Raw genomic sequence first — 17,482 nt, forward strand, 5'->3', positions numbered from 1 at the left:
CCTGTTTGTCCTGGTTTTTAAATGTAAAGCCTCAGTTCCGCATAGCAAGGTGTCCAGGGCCTCAGCTGTCTGAAGCAGTTTTTGGCCAAACTAAAATTGGAACATTTGCAGGACATCGTTCTCTCTGGCCCCCTGAATGGTTTAGTTCTGTGTGGTTAAAATAATGTACATTCGCCTTGAGAGAATTATCATTTACCCCTTTTTCAAAACAAGTCCCCTTTTAGAGTGCCTCAAACCATTATTTATTCAGAGAAGCAACAGTCATAATAGCTGGATAATCTTTTGTAGTTTTGCAACATTTGCATACGTACACAGTGTGGAATGTAATGTGGACTACAGCTTTTGTAATCAATATGTTACAAGACTTTGGACAATAACATATTTTTGGTGGGTGATAATGTTGTCAAATGCTGCAGGATTATCCAGCCTCTCAGTCAGATACTGTATTTTGATAGCAGTTTTAAATTATTGCATACACGAGTTAAAGAAATATATTAAGCACATTTAAACCTTGACTTTATTTTTTGATTTGTAATCTGCATTTAAAGCCATCCAAATCAGTGGCCACATCTTCTGGTACTGAATCTAGAAGTTTATGCATTTTGTGAAGAACTATATCCTTTTGCTTCCACTGAATTCTGCAAGATTCTGGTTCCCTGCATGACCCCTGCTTCTAGCAAGATGAGAAAGGGAGAAAAAAGTCTCTCTATACATGTTCTCGAATTTTGAGAGACAGAAATCCTCAGAATGTCCACGAGGTGGTTGTGTTAGCAGACCGATTAGCCTTGAAGAGGAGAAGAGAGGCAAGCAAACTGCACAGAGTCAGTAGCTGTCAGGTCAGTAGCATCTAGTGCCCCAGCTCCCCAGTTAAAATGGCAAAAGCTGTAGACATCTCGCCCTAATCATAATAATAATAATAATAATAATAATTTTTATTTATACCGAACCCGACCCAGCCAGAGCTGGGCTCAGGGCGGCTAACACCAGTAAAATTGCAGTAAAAACATACCAGGAAAAACCCCAATTTAAAATACAGGTTAAAATTCAATTTAAAATGCAGCCTCATTTTAAAAGTAGCCCATAGATCAAAACCGTAAGGGGAGAGAAATATAAGGGTCAGACTGAGTCCAAACCAGTCGAAGCCCTCCCCAAAGGTCAAACTCTGTAAAATGAGGTTTGAGAAAGCCGCAAACTTTGACATTGAGTTAATAGAGGAAGTTTTAATGAATAACAACACACACTGGGCATCTTTAGACACAGGTACAGGAATCACTTTATTAAGAGAAGATTTAAATACTTCCACAAAGATGTTTCCTCACAAAACAGCAAAGGTCACAGATTAGCTCCCAGTGTCTGAGGCAAAGATTTACTGGAGAGGGAAAGATGAGCCAAAATTCTTAGGCAAAATATACTGGGAGCAGAAGAGAATGGTTGACTGGTTCTGGGCTGGTAGGAGGCTATGGCTATGGGTCTGGTCTCCTTGGAAGCAATTTTGGTGGCTAGCTTGGAGGTTCCCTTTATGGTCTGAGGAGGGTGGGCTCTTTGGAAGGAAGGCCCTGCTGGGACGTCGTGGTAGTGTGTGTGTTTTAGATATATTGGACTCTTGAAGAACAAATGTGTGGTGATGACAGGAATGACCCTCAACGGGAAAAGATGATGCAGATCCATTACTGAGTGTCTCATTCTGGATTCTGAAAAATCTGAGCTTTTGGGACCATCATCAAGCCAACAGCTTTTAAATGGCTCTCAGCAACCTTTCCTTACTCCTTTTCAAGTCTTTCCTCAAAGTCTGTAGACCAGTAATAAGTTCAGAGCCACGTTCCATTGTGTGTGCTTTTTCCTTGTTCATGTCTGCTTCTTGTACAATTGCCCACTCAATATTTTCAACAAAGCTCATTCTGAATTCAAATATGTCTCTCTTTCTTGGTTTGTTACCTGCTCTTATTTCTCAAAAGGAAGGGGGGAGAGGGTATTCTCTCATGCTGGAACAGTTTTGGAGTATTTTGTCCTAGGGAGTTCCTGAGCTAACAGAGAACCGAAGGGAGGACATACTAGGCTCATAAGTTAGTGGAAGAGTGGGAAACTGCATGAATTCAATATTTACCGCATTTGTATCCCACCTTTTCTTCAGGGAGCTCAAGGTAGAACATATAGTTCTCCTCCTCCCCATTTTATCCTCACAACAATCCTGTGGATTTTGTTCGGCTGAGAGTGAGTTGACTGGCACAAGCTCACCCAGTGACCTTCATGGCCAAGTGGGGCTTTGAACCCTATTTCCCCAGGTCTTAGTCCAACACTCTAATCACTACACAACACTGGCTCCTTGGGCTTCCCAAATGTTGCTAAGGTACAACTCCAACCATCCCTGGCCACTGGTTGTACTTTGTTTTGGACCTAATATTTCTTCAAGTCTAACAGGAACCAAGTTAAATCTTCTTTGGGGTGGAAGACGGATGCTCTCTGTGCAATCTGTCCAAAGAGAGATCCTTACTGTTGACTTAGGAGCATCCCTTCATTATTGAGGAGTTGGAGGATAGGTATATAGGAAGCTGCTTTACATCTAGGTCCATCTAGATCAGTGCTGTCTTTAGTGACCGGCAGTGGTTTTCCGAGCTTGACTTGGAGATGCCAGGGAGTGCCTTCTGCATGCAAAGCAGGTGCTCTACCATGGCAATATGGTCCTTCCTATAAAAGTAAAACAGAATCCCAGTCCTTATGATTCTGAATAAAAGGCTGGTTTAAGTAGGGGCATCAGGAGCTACTTCATATGGAGTGAGACCGTTTGGTTCATACAGCTCTGTATTGTCTATGCTGACTGTCAGTAGGTATCCAGGGTTTGCGATGGGGGTCTTTCCTAGCCCTGGTTGGAGATGGCAATGGATTGAAATTTGGATATTCTGCATACAAAGCAGGTACTCTGCAACTGATATGTGGCTCTGTGGAATCTTAGTCAAGTGGAACAAGGGGTCTTCCTCAGTGCTCACGTCTCAACGATCGTGCTGAGGAGGGCTGCACTGAGGAGCAATGGCCGGAGTCTTCCCCTCCCCCTGCTCCTGAATCTTCCCAGGAGCAGTGGGACAGTATATGTCAGGAGCATAACCCAGCCAAGAGATGAAGGAGATGGAAGAGAAACAGGGTGTGACTCTCAACATGACAGACGGCAATTAGAGCAGGAGGAAGTGGGCTCGGCCCCCTTTCTCCAAGTGTTCACTGAGTTAGTTAGAGCAGACACAGAAAGCTCACAAGACGAGGGAGGGGAAGAGATAGACGGCACTGAAGGGGTTGTTTTTGTTATTGTTGTTTAGTCATTTAGTCGTGTCCGACTCTTCGTGACCCCATGGGCCAGAGCACGCCAGGCACTTCTGTCTTCCACTGCCTCCCACAGTTTGGTCAAACTCATGCTGGTAGCTTTGAGAACACTATCCAACCATCTTGTCCTCTGTCGTCCCCTTCTCATTGTGCCCTCTACCTTTCCCAGCATCAGGGTCTTTTCCAGGGAGTCTTCTCTTCTCATGAGGTGGCCAAAGTATTGGAACCTCAGCTTCACGATCTGTCCTTCCAGTGAGCACTCAGGCCTGATTTCCTTAAGAATGGATAGGTTTGTTCTTCTTGCAGTCCATGGAACTCTCAAGAGTCTCCTCCAGCACCATAGTTCAAAAGCATCAATTCTTCGGCGATCAGACTTCTTTATGGTCCAGCTCTCACTTCCATACATCACTAAGGGGTTACTAAGCAACAATCAGATAGGCAGAGGACTGAGCGCTCATCCTTGGACAGTGTAGATTTCCCCCTTCCCTCTGCTCATGTCGAAAGTGCTGAAAAGGTCAGATTGCAACAGTAGTGCAAAAGGGGAAAGGTGGGACGTTGGCGTTTTTCCTGTTGTGACACAAGTGATTTCTCAGAGTGACCAGCTGATTTCTATGGAGCAGAGGGCTGTAGCCATGCTCTGATTGTATTGTGAATAAATGAAACCATTGAAAACTGCCAGAGACTCGTTAATTCTTATCTGGGCTTGGGAGCCTGCCTGGAAATCAATATAGTATAGATTTGGAATACAGTGGTTTGCAGAGGGACATAGTTCAGAAGACAGAAGTTGGGAAGAACTGGGTGGTGAACAGCTAGGAGGAGGAGAACTGGGGGAGAGAGAGTTAATAGAGTCTCTTTCACTGGAAAGCATCCATCTGCTCAGCCCAAGGTCAAGGAGAGCAGATAAGGTGGCAGCACAGAAAGCAAAGTGCTTGTGAGATCAGGTTGCAAGACATGGATGTGACTTGGATGACAAGGGGGGAAGTGGGTGGAATCCTTAAATGGGAGCACCTTCATTCCTAGAAATGGATTCTTTGTTCTCTCACTGAGATCATTAAAGTTTCTAACTGGTAAGAGACTCCTTTTGCTTTGTTCTGCTTATCTACTGCCAAAGGGGGTGGGGAGCCATGTACCTGAAGCCTGACATCACGTAATTTGTAATACACAATTTGTTGCCACCACTTGGGTCATATTTATAAATATGACCCTAGTGGTGGCAGCAAATTGTGTATTACTGAGGGTCCTAGGCCATGAAGGGCTTTAAAGGTCAAAACCAGCACCTTAAATCTGACCCTGTACTCCACCGGGAGCCAGTGCAGCTGGAAAAGCACTGGGTGAATATGCTCCCATGGCAGAGACCCCGTGAGGAGCCTCGCTGCAGCATTCTGCACCCGCTGGAGTTTCTGGGACAGCTTCAAGGGCTGTAATTTGCTTGCCTGATGAAGTCTCTCCCCTCAAACTATGGTGTACCTATTTACTGAATTCTTATCGACGCTTCAGCCAAGACAGTTTGCCGAACAGCTTACTGAGATTATGAAGCCAGTCCCTGCCCTTCAGCTTAAAACTAAAAAGACACAACACAAGTCAAAAGTTGCTTTCTCCAAGTGAGCTGATGGAGAGTTCCTGCTCCCATTTCCTCCCTCCCTGCTCCCTCTGCCGCAGCCTGGTGGAATTACAGCTGATAGCTGTAGCTGGCAGAGGGAGGAACCTGGTGGAGCTGCTCTCTCAATGGAGTCAACAAAGTGGTTTTGCTTCCCTCCTCTTTCTCTCTGCTCCCTCTGCTGCAGCCTGATGGAATGGCATTGGTGGGCTGACCCTAATGGAGGACCCTAATGGAGCTGTCTCCTCAGCAGAGCTGAGAGAGGGGCCCTGCTTCTGTGCCCCCACCTCTGCTGAAATCTGCTGAAATGGCTTTAGAAGGCGATTGGGCCGGATCCGGCCCCCAGGCCTTAGTTTGCCTAACCATAAGCTGGCATCTCAGGAAAGCTGGTGGAAAGGCCGTACTTTGCAGATCCCACCATTAGTAGGTCTGAGCTGTGGAGGTTTCAGATATGAAGGTCTTGCCTATGCCGGTGCTTATGGCATTGGTTCAGTAGTTCTTGCTCCTGCACCTGTGGGGAATGAAGACGAGAAATTATTTCTGCCCTTCTCCACTACACAGCAGGGCATGGGAAGGCAACCATTGGCTCTGCTGGCTAATCTACCAAAAGCAGGGATGGGGAAGAGTGTGGAAATTTCCATAGCTTAATCCGACTGCCTGTCTGTCTCGGGTTACATCCTCCTCACCCCGGAGGCTGCTTGCCTGCTTTGTTGCCACATTCTTCCTCCTTGGCATCTGATGCTGCTGAGGCTGAAACAGCAGTATTGGCAAGAGATAAGCAGCAGAGCTGCTGGAGAGGGAAGGTTCCCTGACCTGGCCTAGCTATTCCTACATAACTTTATGACCACTGCTCCATAGCTATTGTTGGTATACTTTTCCATTCACCATATAGATGGGTTTATGAAGCATTTCTGTATCCTTCTGCTGTGCCAAAGAATTCCATGAAACAGTGGGTATATCTGGAATCACTGTTCACAACGTCTGTTTGCAAACTACTTTGGCAGCGTTGGACGCCATAAAATAAGGTTTACAGCCTGTTTTCACCAGATAAGAATCTGATACATTGCTTCTTTCAGAGACTTGCATAGTCTTCATAGACTTTCAGAGACTTACGTTTATTCGGTTTTATGTTTTCAAGAGTGCATATTTTGTGACTTTCAGAGATTCATAAGTTTCCTGTTTATGTGATTTCCTATATTTCATATTATATAAAGAGTGTATATTGATATCGTATCATTGTATTTGGTCATTGTGTTGCCTTGGATATTACTAGCTATTCCTCAACAGCTTCCTCAGCCCTTGTACCTCGGGTTAAGAACTTAATTCGTTCTGGAGGTCCGTTCTTAACCTGAAACTTTTCTTAACCTGAGGTACCACTTTAGCTAATGGGGCCTCCTGCTGCCGCTGCGCCACGGCCGTGTGATTTCTGTTCTCCTCCTGAAGCAAAGTTCTTAACCCGAGGTACTATTTCTGGGTTAGCGGAGTCTGTGACCTGAAGCGTCTGTAACCTGAAGTGTCTGTAACCCGAGGTACCACTGTACTCACTTTTCTGACTGCCTGTGCCATCTGCCTGCTGCTCTGTCATCATGTTGCAGTTGACACCTATTGGCACCTATGAGAACTACACCATGACAACAATTTTTTTTCCTTACAGAAATATAGTAGAGAAGGAAAGACGCAGAGGTAACCTTTGGTTCGTATTTAATCTGGGATAGTAAAAAACCTCCCACAACTTGTCCATTCTCACAATATGTAAGAGTTGTAGCAGGGTAAAGATACAAGCAGTCATTGTTAGCATGAGAATTGGAATGTTACTAGCTTTGTTTTAATATGAGAATTATTGAAACCTATGCAATCAGTGGAAAATTTATTTGCATTCCTTTTTCTATATCTATAAAAAAATTAAATTCATTTTCACTTTTACCAATTATCATCATACATAAGTCACAATCATTCTACAAATAGGATACTCATAATCCCCGAACTTCCCTCTACCCCTCCATGGTTTCCCTAGATCATCTTTTCAAATTGCATCATATCGTATTCTCCATATTTTCTTAAAACTCAGTTTTTATCATAGTTCTCGCTTCATTGCAAGTGTTGTTGTTTTTAAATCCTCCCAATGTTTTTAATTGTTTACAGTGTTCTTTCAAGTGACTTATAAAATTTTCCCATTCTTTATTAAATTTATTGTCCTCTTGATCTCTGATTTTCCCCGTCATTTTCGCCATTTCTGCATAGTCCATCATCTTTATCAACCATTCTTCTTTTGTAGGTAGTTTGTCCTCCTTCCATCTTTGGGCAAGTAGGATCCGAAATGTTTATTTGCATTCCATAGCTCAAGACTGCAATACCCCAAGGACCGCCTCTCCCCATATAAACTGACTCAGAAAACTGTGGCCCTCCCCCTGATGATGGATTCCAACTCCCAACATCCCCGAGGGTGGACCACACTGGCTGATGAGGAGTTGGGAGTCCAATAAATTCTCTCCCATCCCCAATGAAGGGAATGGGGACATTTGCAACCTCCCTGAGAAGCATGGCTGGGTTTGTACAGCTCATCTTTTAATGTCTCATCAAATTCTCTTGAAGATGAACCTCCAGATTTTGAGTCAAATATTCCAACTGGGCAATTTTTAAGGACAGCTCTATATTAGAAGCTTTCCCCTTGCTTCTGGCATTGCTGACCTACAAAAGCTGAGCTGACGAAGCATTGGGGAGGTACTGAAGTCAGAGTCTCTCCCAACATCCCTCAAGGATTTCAAGGCTCTTGGCTACAGAGCTCCACACATGCTAATTCAGAACAGATCGAGACATTTCTTTGCCTAATTGCTTCATGGCTTTACCACATTCTCTGTGATCACAGCTTCCTAAGGCATCAAGTGGCCAATGCACCTTCTTCTCTGTTAGCATTCTGCTGACCTAATGGCTGTTACCATTAGTTGGAAGAAAACACCTCTGACCCTGTTTTTTAATTGCAACCACCTCCCCAACAAATCCATTGATTTTTCTGTACACTGAATCATTCCTGAAACTCAACCTCAGTCCACCTGTTGGAAGGCAAGAGTGAAGGCATAGGAGGCACTGAGATCAACTGGGTGGTTTTCACTAATGTCCATACTAAGCTGAAAGCTCACTTCTTCAGAGGGAATGTAAACTTGAGGGTTGGACTAAATGACCCTTGGGTCCCTTCTGACTCTAAGACTCCATGATTCATCAAAAGCAGGCAGCCTCCCATCCATCTGATCTAGGGAACCATTCACTGACTCAGCCTTATTGGTTGAGTTTGTTGGTTCTCATCCAGTCTCTTACTGAGGAAAGACAATGGTTTAGCATAGGATTCCTCAACCTCGGCCCTCCAGAAGTTTTTGCCCTACAACTCCCATGATCCCTAGCTAGCAGGACCAATGGTCAGGGATGGTGGGAACTGCAGTCTCAAAACATCTGGAGGGCCGAGGTTGAGGAAGCCTGGTCTAGCACATCCACTGCCTCACCTGCAGATGTCAAGAAGAAGCAGAGCTGTGTGTCACTAGCATATTGGCGAAAACATACTGCAAAACTGTATACAACTCCACTCAGCAATTTCATGTAGATGTTAAACAGCATAAGCAATAAGATTGAACCCTGAGTAACCCCATATTGAAGGCTCCACAGGGCTGAACAGCACACACCAAGCCTCTGGAAAAGACCATCCATCCATGCCATGCCATCCACCCCTAACTCATACTATTGCTCAGGCATAGGCCAACTCGGCCCTCCAGATGTTTTGGGACTACAACTCCCATGATCCTTAGCTAACAGGACTAGTTGTCAGGGATGATGGGAACTGTAGTCCCAAAACATCTGGAGGGCCGAGTTTGCCTATGCCTGCTATTGTTCCAGAAGGATATCATGATTGATAGTATCGAAAGTCACTGAGAGGCTGAGGAGAATTGAGCTGGCATTTGTCTGTTTTGGAAGAAAATGGAGGAGTGTGCATTTGTGGGTGAAGTTAAACTGTTGGAAAGTTGTCCCATTAAACTTTAATTAGTTTAATGCTAATCAAATGTCCAGTGCGCTTCCGATGCCACAATGTCCCATTACAGCAGAGCATTTCGCACAGCGGCTCAAGAAGGGCTGGAGAATCAGCATCTTTTCAATAAAGGAATCTTGGAGCAAGCGGTTTGGAACTCAAATAAAAGGTTTATTTACACAAAACAAAAACCCTGGTGAAGAACTACACATATCAGCAAACACGCCCCAAAAGAAAGGGGAAGGGGGAAGAGAGAGGCAAACACACGAGTGAGTTGACTATTTATACAAACTCACATTCCTGGAAGGTTAACGACCTCCAGCTGCTCAGTGACTAGAGCGTCTTGATTAGAGCTTCTTAACCCTTTAATACCAACACCCCCTCTCGCTCGTAACACTGAGCTGTACCAACCTTAATTCAAACTTAAACCTGAACAGAAACATTTATGAGATTGCGGACTCAAAGCTTTTGTAAAACCGTCTGCAAGATTTTCTTGGCTTGGACAATACTTTAGTTCAATTAAACCTTGTTTTACACTTTGGCATACATTTTGATAACGGATATCCAAGTGTTTTGTGTGTGCCTTGAATTGACCTGATTTAGCTAGTTTAATACAAGGTTGATTGTCTTCCCACACTCTGATAGGTAGGGAACATTCTCCAAACAATTCTTGTACCAGTTGCTTATAAAATTCCAGTTCTCTACATACATCTGATAATGCATTGAACTCAGATTCAGTTGAACTTAAAGCTATAAGTGATTGTTTTCTTGATCTCCAACCAATTAGTGCATTTCCAAATTTTATCGCCATTCCTGACACTGATTTTCTATCTGGTCCAGCATCAGCCCAACTGCTGTCGGCCCAACATTCAAGTTGTGTGCTGCCCTCTGCTGATAGTTTTAAGCGAAACCTTTTGGTAGTTTGGAGATACCTTAAAACTCTTTTTACTCCTTGCCAAGCATGCATTGATGGTTTTTCAGCTTGTCTACACAGCATGTTGACAGCATATGTTATATCGGGCCGAGTCCACTGTGCAATGTGGAGTAGACTGCCTATCGCTGACTGGTAAACCCCGGGATTACAGAACTCTGCCTGTTGCTCAGTTTGAGCATCTTTTGTGTAACTTAACTCCATTGGGGTTTTAACACCAGCACAGTTGTCCATTTTAAACCTTTCCAGCAACTGCTGGATCTTAGCTTCTTGGCTGAGCCAATAGTTCCCATCTTCATCTTGCTGTATTTTAACTCCTAGATAAACAGATACATTGCCTAGTGATTTTATCTGAAACCTTTCTCCAAGCTTTGTGGCAAATTGTTGTGCAAGTTTATCGTCCTTTCCACTGTATAATAAATCGTCAACAAATATCAAGACTGCTTCTTGTTCACATCCCGAGCCTTTTAGATAAAGACACGCATCTGCTGCGCTCTTTCTGAACCCCATGCTCTCTAGAGCATCGTTTAAGCAGGAATTCCAATTACGGGCGGACTGTTTCAACCCATAAATGGATTTGTGTAGGCGCCAGACCTGGTTTGGCTTGTCTCCTTCAAAACCTGGTGGTGGCGTCATATAGACTTCCTCCTGTAAGTCTGCATTTAAATAAGCCACATTGACATCAAAATGAAACAGCTTATTTCCCTTCTTAGCTGAAGAGGCTAAAAGCATTCTTAACGACTCCGATCTTGAAGTAGGGGCATAAATTTGAGTATAGTGAACTCCTTTGCGTTGCGAAAACCCTTTTGCAACTAGTCGGGCTTTATATTGCAACTCCTCAGTAGTTGTGGGCTTTAAACGATATACCCATCGACAACCTACAGCTTGTTGCCCTTTTGGAAGCTCTGTACTTGTAAACACACCGAGAGACTTCATTGAAGCCATCTCTTTTTCCATTGCTTCCTGCCACTTTGCGGCTTCTGAGCTTGGAAGCTGTTGTACCTCTACATAGCTATCTGGCTCACACTGTGCCATATTTACGTATACACTTGTCACCTTAAACCGCTCTGGCGGCTTGCCCTTTGTGGTACGTTTTGACCTGCGCAATTGCTCCTCTTGTGCCCCCTCTGACCGTTGGCTGTCAGAATCTGTCTCAGACTTTATGTCTGGACGTGCCTCTAGGGATAAAGACCTCCGTTTAGATACCTCCCTTGGGCTTGGTGTTGCAGGCGACCTGCTTCGCTTTTGCTGTCTGCTAGGCCTAATGACTGGTGATGTTGGAACACTCTTAGATTCTGGCTTTTCTACCTTAGGAGAAGAACCTTGTGCCTGGTCAGAATCTGCATCTGAATCATGTGCACCGTCCCCTTCTGGCTCATCACCCTCTGGACTTTCTTTCTCAGCATAAATGCCTAAATCATCTCTCAAAATGTCAGGGTTAGCATGTAAGTGAGTCCATCCGGATTGCTCACAAAATTCAGCGCTCCTACTGAGGACCACTCTTGTAGTATCCCCATCTGGGTTCACGAACCTCCAAGATTTGGCGTGTGGTTCGTACCCACAAAAGATGAGTTTCCTAGCCCTTGGACTTCCCTTTTTCCTTAACGCTTTTGGGATAAGTACATAGGCTTGAGATCCAAACACCCGAAAGTAATTAACTTTGGGCTTCTTCCCATATAAAGCAAAATATGGCGTAGTATCAATTACCGAATTATATACTCGGTTCAGAACATGAGTAGCCGTCTGCCAGGCTTCCGCCCAGTAACTTTGAGGAAGTTTAGCATCAAACAACATAGAGTTTGCCAACTCTTGCAGAACCCTGTTTTTACGTTCGGCCACACCTCCTTCTTGGGGGGAATAAGGTGTAGACAGACGATGCTTAATTCCCTTTTTCTTAAAGAAATTCTGCAACACAGACCCGGTAAATTCTGACCCTCTGTCTGTCTGAAAAGCAAGAACTCTAGTACCGAATTCAAGTTCTACTGCATGAACCCAATTTTTAACTGTTTCTGCAGTATCTGCTTTTGTTTTGAGAGGAAAAAACCATGTAACCTTTGTTTTGTCATCTGAAAGACACAGTGCATACCTCGAACCTCCCATGCTAGCAACAGGCATTGGGCCACATAGGTCCATATGCACAAGTTGGAATACTTTGTCAGATTTCCTATTTGAACTGGGATAGCCGCATCTATGAACCTTCGCCCTTTTGCATGCAGTACAATCCAAATACTTAGCACATTTGTTCAATTTGCACCCTTCTGATAATTCAGGTTGTCTTTTAACATACTGAAAATTAATATGTCCCAAACGGCGATGCCATAAATGAACACAAGAATTATGGGTAGGCGAGTTCACACAACCAGCATGAGCCTGTTCAACTTCATCTGGACTTGTCTCAAAATAATATAACCCATCTCTGCATTCCACCTGCAAAAGAGATACGTTATTCTTTGAAATAGTGCAAACCCCATTTTCAAACACAGTTTTAAACCCATTTCTATCAAGTTCTGACACAGACAAAATACACCCCTTCATTCCCTTTAGCACATAGGCATCAATTTCTGTTTGCAAACACTTCAAAAACACTGTGCCTACGGTCTCTAAGGAACGTTTAGTTGAATCTGCCATTGTCACAACTTTAAGGGTTTGCAAATGTCTGCAATTCTGCAAACGGACACTAGATGGCGCCACCAGGTGGTGAGATGCACCACTGTCGATCAACCAGCGTAGATTGCTGCCTTGGCCACGCCCTTGCATCAACGCCATTGCTGAAGCCATGTGCTGTGTGCTGTGGGAGTAGCCACGACCTCCTCCTCTTCTTCGACGTTCCCTGGAACTCCTTGTCTGGTAACTAGGGGTAACGGCCTTGGTGCTGTCTTGACCAGGTTCACATGTACAATTCCTGATTAAATGGGAAGAGGAACCACAGCGAAAACAGTGTCTAGCTGCAAAAGCATTTACTGTGTTCTCAAACTCAGCATCCCCACTCTTAGGCACAGCATAACTCCCCTTTGAAGACAAACCTCTTTCTCTTTGCCTTTTATCCTGTTCATCAGCAAGTCGAGAAGAAATGTATTCAAGGGTTAATTCAGTTGAAGGCATAGCTTCCAAAGTTAAAGCTAGAGTCTCATAGCTTTTATCAAGAGAAGACAACAATATGTATGACTGCTGCTCCATAGAGAAAGGAATGCCCAGCTGTCTTAGTTGATTAAAGGCAGACACCATTTTGGCAATATGTTCTTTCACACACGCTCCCGGTTGGAGACGTAAATCAAACAAACATCTTGTAGCATGGATCTTGGCCCCCGCAGTGTTTCTGGAATTTAACCGCTGCAGAACCGTCCAGACCTCATGCGTGTTCTTTAACTCAGAAACATAAGGCATTTGCTCTGGTCCCACTGCCAAAACTAGTAGACCTTGGGCTTTCCTGTCGCGTTTCTGAGAAGCTGCCGCTGCTGCTTTGTCTTCTGCAGACGCGTCTGCAGCTGCCTGTAAAGGCGGTGCTTCAGTACAACTCCACAACTCTTTTGCTTGCAACCAAACCCTTACTCTAGCCTTCCAATCTTGCCAATTTTTCCCATTGAGTCGCGTAAACGGGACAGTAAAACTTTCCTGGGACTTTGCCATCCTCCCTGGGGCTTAGGAACGATACTCACACACCTGTAGACCGTCTCCCAGCTGCTGAGGTGGCTCCTCGAGGAATAAGACGTCTTCCAGCGAGTACAAACTGCGCAGTGCCTCTTTAAAACTTTTCCTAGGCACGTTGCAGGACTCAAGCTGCTTTGAAGGCTTTCGTTGTCGGCAACCGCTTCTGTCTTTGCTCCAGTCCTTTCATAAATCACTCTGAACTGCACTCCTTATCTCCTTCTTGACGTACAAACAGCCATAACCTGTCCCATTAAACTTTAATTAGTTTAATGCTAATCAAATGTCCAGTGCGCTTCCGATGCCACAATGTCCCATTACAGCAGAGCATTTCGCACAGCGGCTCAAGAAGGGCTGGAGAGTCAGCATCTTTTCAATAAAGGAATCTTGGAGCAAGCGGTTTGGAACTCAAATAAAAGGTTTATTTACACAAAACAAAAACCCTGGTGAAGAACTACACATATCAGCAAACACGCCCCAAAAGAAAGGGGAAGGGGGAAGAGAGAGGCAAACACACGAGTGAGTTGACTATTTATACAAACTCACATTCCTGGAAGGTTAACGACCTCCAGCTGCTCAGTGACTAGAGTGTCTTGATTAGAGCTTCTTAACCCTTTAATACCAACAAAAGTTGCAGTACAGACCAATGCAGGAGAAACCATGAAAACACAAACAAAGACACATTTCCCCTGGCTCTCTCCCAACAGAGGTTATCATACAGGGTGACCCAAGCAGTTTCTGTGCCAAAACTGGGCCTAAACCCCAAATGAAATGGACCCAGAAAATCAGTTTCCTCCAAGAACCTTGGCTCTTGGCTCTTTTCATACACTAGCAGCACATCCTGTAGAATTCTGTTTTATTTTATCTGCACAATCAGAATGAACTTCATTCTGTTCTCAACGACCGACTTCAGGAACCGAAAGGTTGTATTGAAAAATACAACTTTTGAGCCCTCTGGCCCCAAAATGGCAACTAGGCATTCCGTTTTGGCAACTATAACCCTGGTTTAAGGAGCCATAGGTCACCTAGCTTATATACCTGAGCTTCCAACACTGTATGTATGTTCTATTTCCACTATCAGAGACTGTAAGCCTCTGAATACCAGTTGTTGGGAATCTCAGGTTGTGACTGTGCTGTTGCATTCAGATCTTGTTTGCAGACTTCCCATTAGGAGATCTGGTTGGCCAATGGGAGAATAGGATGCTGGGCTTAATGGGTCACCTTTAGCCTGATCCAGAAGGATTCTTTTTTAGAACTACGTAAATTCTTGGAGAATGAGGGTATCAATGGTCACGAGCCATGATGATTATGTTCTATAACTACTGTCAGCACGCTTTTGTATACCTATTGCTGGAAATCACTGCTGTCGGATTCAGGCCATGATGGTGAGCTTTCCATAGACATGTGTCTATTCCATAGACAGAATGCTGAATTAGATGGGCCTTTGGTCTGATCCAGTCGACCATTTTTATGTCCTTAAATCCCTGGTTCTTTGAAAACAGCTGGCACTATATGAACCTTTTATTTCTTCAAATATCTTCTTTGAAAAGAATTCCCAAATAGTTGTGGACATTCTCATACGCTTCCTTGCTTTATTGCGTACACTTATCCATACCTTGCTATATGGTACGTTTGCATCATTGAAGACTGGAAGAGCCTTGTTCTCAATGACCAACCAGATGTCTATGGGAAGCCCAGCAAGCACAAACTGAGCATAACAGCAACTCTTCCCCCCCCCCCAAAAATATTCTTGATTATAATGCATTTTTTGTATGTTATTTTCACTTAGTACAGTATGCCCATTCTTATGCACAATTTTGTACACATCACCTGGCTGCAGAACTGTATGAAATATTCGTATAAGTGGATTTCATAGGAGTACACTGCCTCAATTGCTATACCATTCCAGAAAACGCAACCTGGATCAAATTTCTCCCCCAATCTTACCTCCAACAGTGGAGGTTAAACATAAACAAAACCTGCTATGTGTTGTGCACAGAATGACTAACTAAAATCCTGGGTATTAAAGTCAATTAGACTTCTGAGGAAATCAACAACTATTTTGAAAATAATGAACGGGGACAAAACACCTTTTGATCTGCCTGCCAGGAGGAACAGACAAGAATTTTTATTTTTCTTAATCTTTTATTAACTTTGTCTTGTGGAAGAATAACTATGAAGAGAGTGGGGTGCTGTGAAAACACTTTTGCCTCGTTTCTTAATTAGGGCCATGATGCATTCCAAAAATTGCTTACTAATTAAAGCCGGAGGGGAAAGGAGGTGTATCCAAGCTGGATGTGGAGCCACCAGCAGATACAGATGAAATGGTATAAAAGGGCTCCCTGAGCTGAGATCTTCCAACAGCTTCCTTTGGCTTCACCTCCTTCACTTCATTTCTACTCCTCTGAGACTTTGGTAAGTCAAGTGTGTGCACATATGATGTTATATTTGAATGATTCTTGCAGTGGTCAGAACGTTCAGGTAACTAAACTCCAAGAGAAGGCTAAAGTTCTATTACTCTGTGAATTGGGTAGATCTTCCACCAGGAACCTTTCACTCTTAGGTTGTTGGCTGGTTTCTTTTCTATATGTACCTTATGAAATCAAGTATTTAGCTGTGTTAGTCCATCTAGCTCAGTTTTGGCCACACTGATCAGCTGTAGTTCTCCAGAGTTTCAAGAAGGGAGTCTTTAGCAGCTCAATCTGCAGATTCCAAGGACCGAACCTGGGATGTTCTGCATGAAAACTACGTGTTCGGCCACTGAAAAATTGTCCTCCCCCTAAAATTAAAGTAAGGTTCTAATCTTCACGGTTCCAAATAAATACCTGACTCAAATGAGCATAGGGAGTTGTCCTGTACCATGACAGACCATTGGAATCTCTAGTTCAGTTTTACCTACTCAGATTGGCTGTTGTTCTACAGGCCTTGAAGCAGGGGACATTCCTAGACTATCCTGAAATGATCAGGGATTGGATTTGGGATCCACAATGAAGAGAAGGGCTGTAGTAACAAAAGCAGAGAAGAATAAATGTTTCAGGCATGAGGGCTTAATGTTTTCAGAATTATCAAAGACAGCTGACTCTCAGTGATGGAGAAAGGAAGATGGATTGAGTTTAGTGAACTGGGAATGGGTAAAATATTCTACTGCCACAGGATGATTATGTCTGAAATATTCTCCCCACTGTCCATTGAAGTGATGTACCCCACACTTATTTTCTCCCTTGGTGTTTTTGGTTTCAGACTCACCTCCACCCAACAATGGTTGACTGTGGTCCATCCTGCGCTTTCCCATCCTGTGCTTCCACCCCCACTGTTGGGTTTGGATCAGCAGGAGGTCTTGGCTATGGTGGTCTCGGCTATGGATTGGGAATTCTCGGCTATCGTTTTGGAGGACTCGGCTGCGGATATGGAGGCCTGGGCTATGGAAATGGAGGTGCTGAAAGAGCAGCCAACCTTGGCATCCTAGATGGGATTATCCCTAAGCCCATCAACCAGATCCCACCAGCAGAGGTCATGATCCAGCCACCTGCCTGCGTTGTGACCCTCCCAGGGCCCATCCTCTCTGCCAGCTGTGAGCCTGTGGCTGTTGGAGGCAACACTCCATGTGCCGTTGGTGGTTCCGGGATCGTAGGAGGCTATGGGGGCTTGGGGTCTGGCCTCCTTGGAATCTCTGGAGGTTTGGGCTATGGTTCGGGCTATGGGGGGAGAGCAATCCTTGGAAGGAAGTTGAGGCGTCGTTATAGCATTTGTTCATAGACCAATTAAACCTGAGAAGCATATCCCGAACTGATAATCAGAGGGCTTGGTACAGATCTATCGGCCATGGTTCAGAAAAGCTGAATTCAAGCAATCACTCCTGGTATTCATCCTCCGTTCTTTGCTTCAGAGTGCAGAAGAAAAAAGATCCTTCTACACCGATTTTCTTCTTTGCCCCTTTGAATGCTCTTACTTTGACCTTTTCAATAAAGCTTGTTCTGCATTCTAATAA

General features: G+C 44.2%; 1 protein-coding gene across 1 annotated transcript; it reads left to right on the forward strand.

Annotated features, from left to right (window-relative positions):
* The first annotated feature begins 15,793 nt into the window (after positions 1-15,793).
* Positions 15,794-17,482, forward strand: LOC310694304 (uncharacterized protein). The gene is made up of 2 exons (XM_083477425.1): positions 15,794-15,909; positions 16,735-17,482. Exon 2 carries the CDS (start codon positions 16,753-16,755, stop codon positions 17,248-17,250), a length of 498 nt encoding a protein of 165 aa, XP_083333551.1. The 5' UTR covers positions 15,794-15,909; positions 16,735-16,752; the 3' UTR covers positions 17,251-17,482.

Source organism: Podarcis liolepis, assembly GCF_965112155.1.
Source record: "Podarcis liolepis genome assembly, chromosome: 15".
NCBI classification, from domain to species: domain Eukaryota; kingdom Metazoa; phylum Chordata; class Lepidosauria; order Squamata; family Lacertidae; genus Podarcis; species Podarcis liolepis.

Excerpts from the sequence above, each read along its gene's own strand:
- LOC310694304 (XM_083477425.1), top strand. The coding sequence starts at position 16,753 with ATGGTTGACTGTGGTCCATCCTGCGCTTTCCCATCCTGTGCTTCCACC.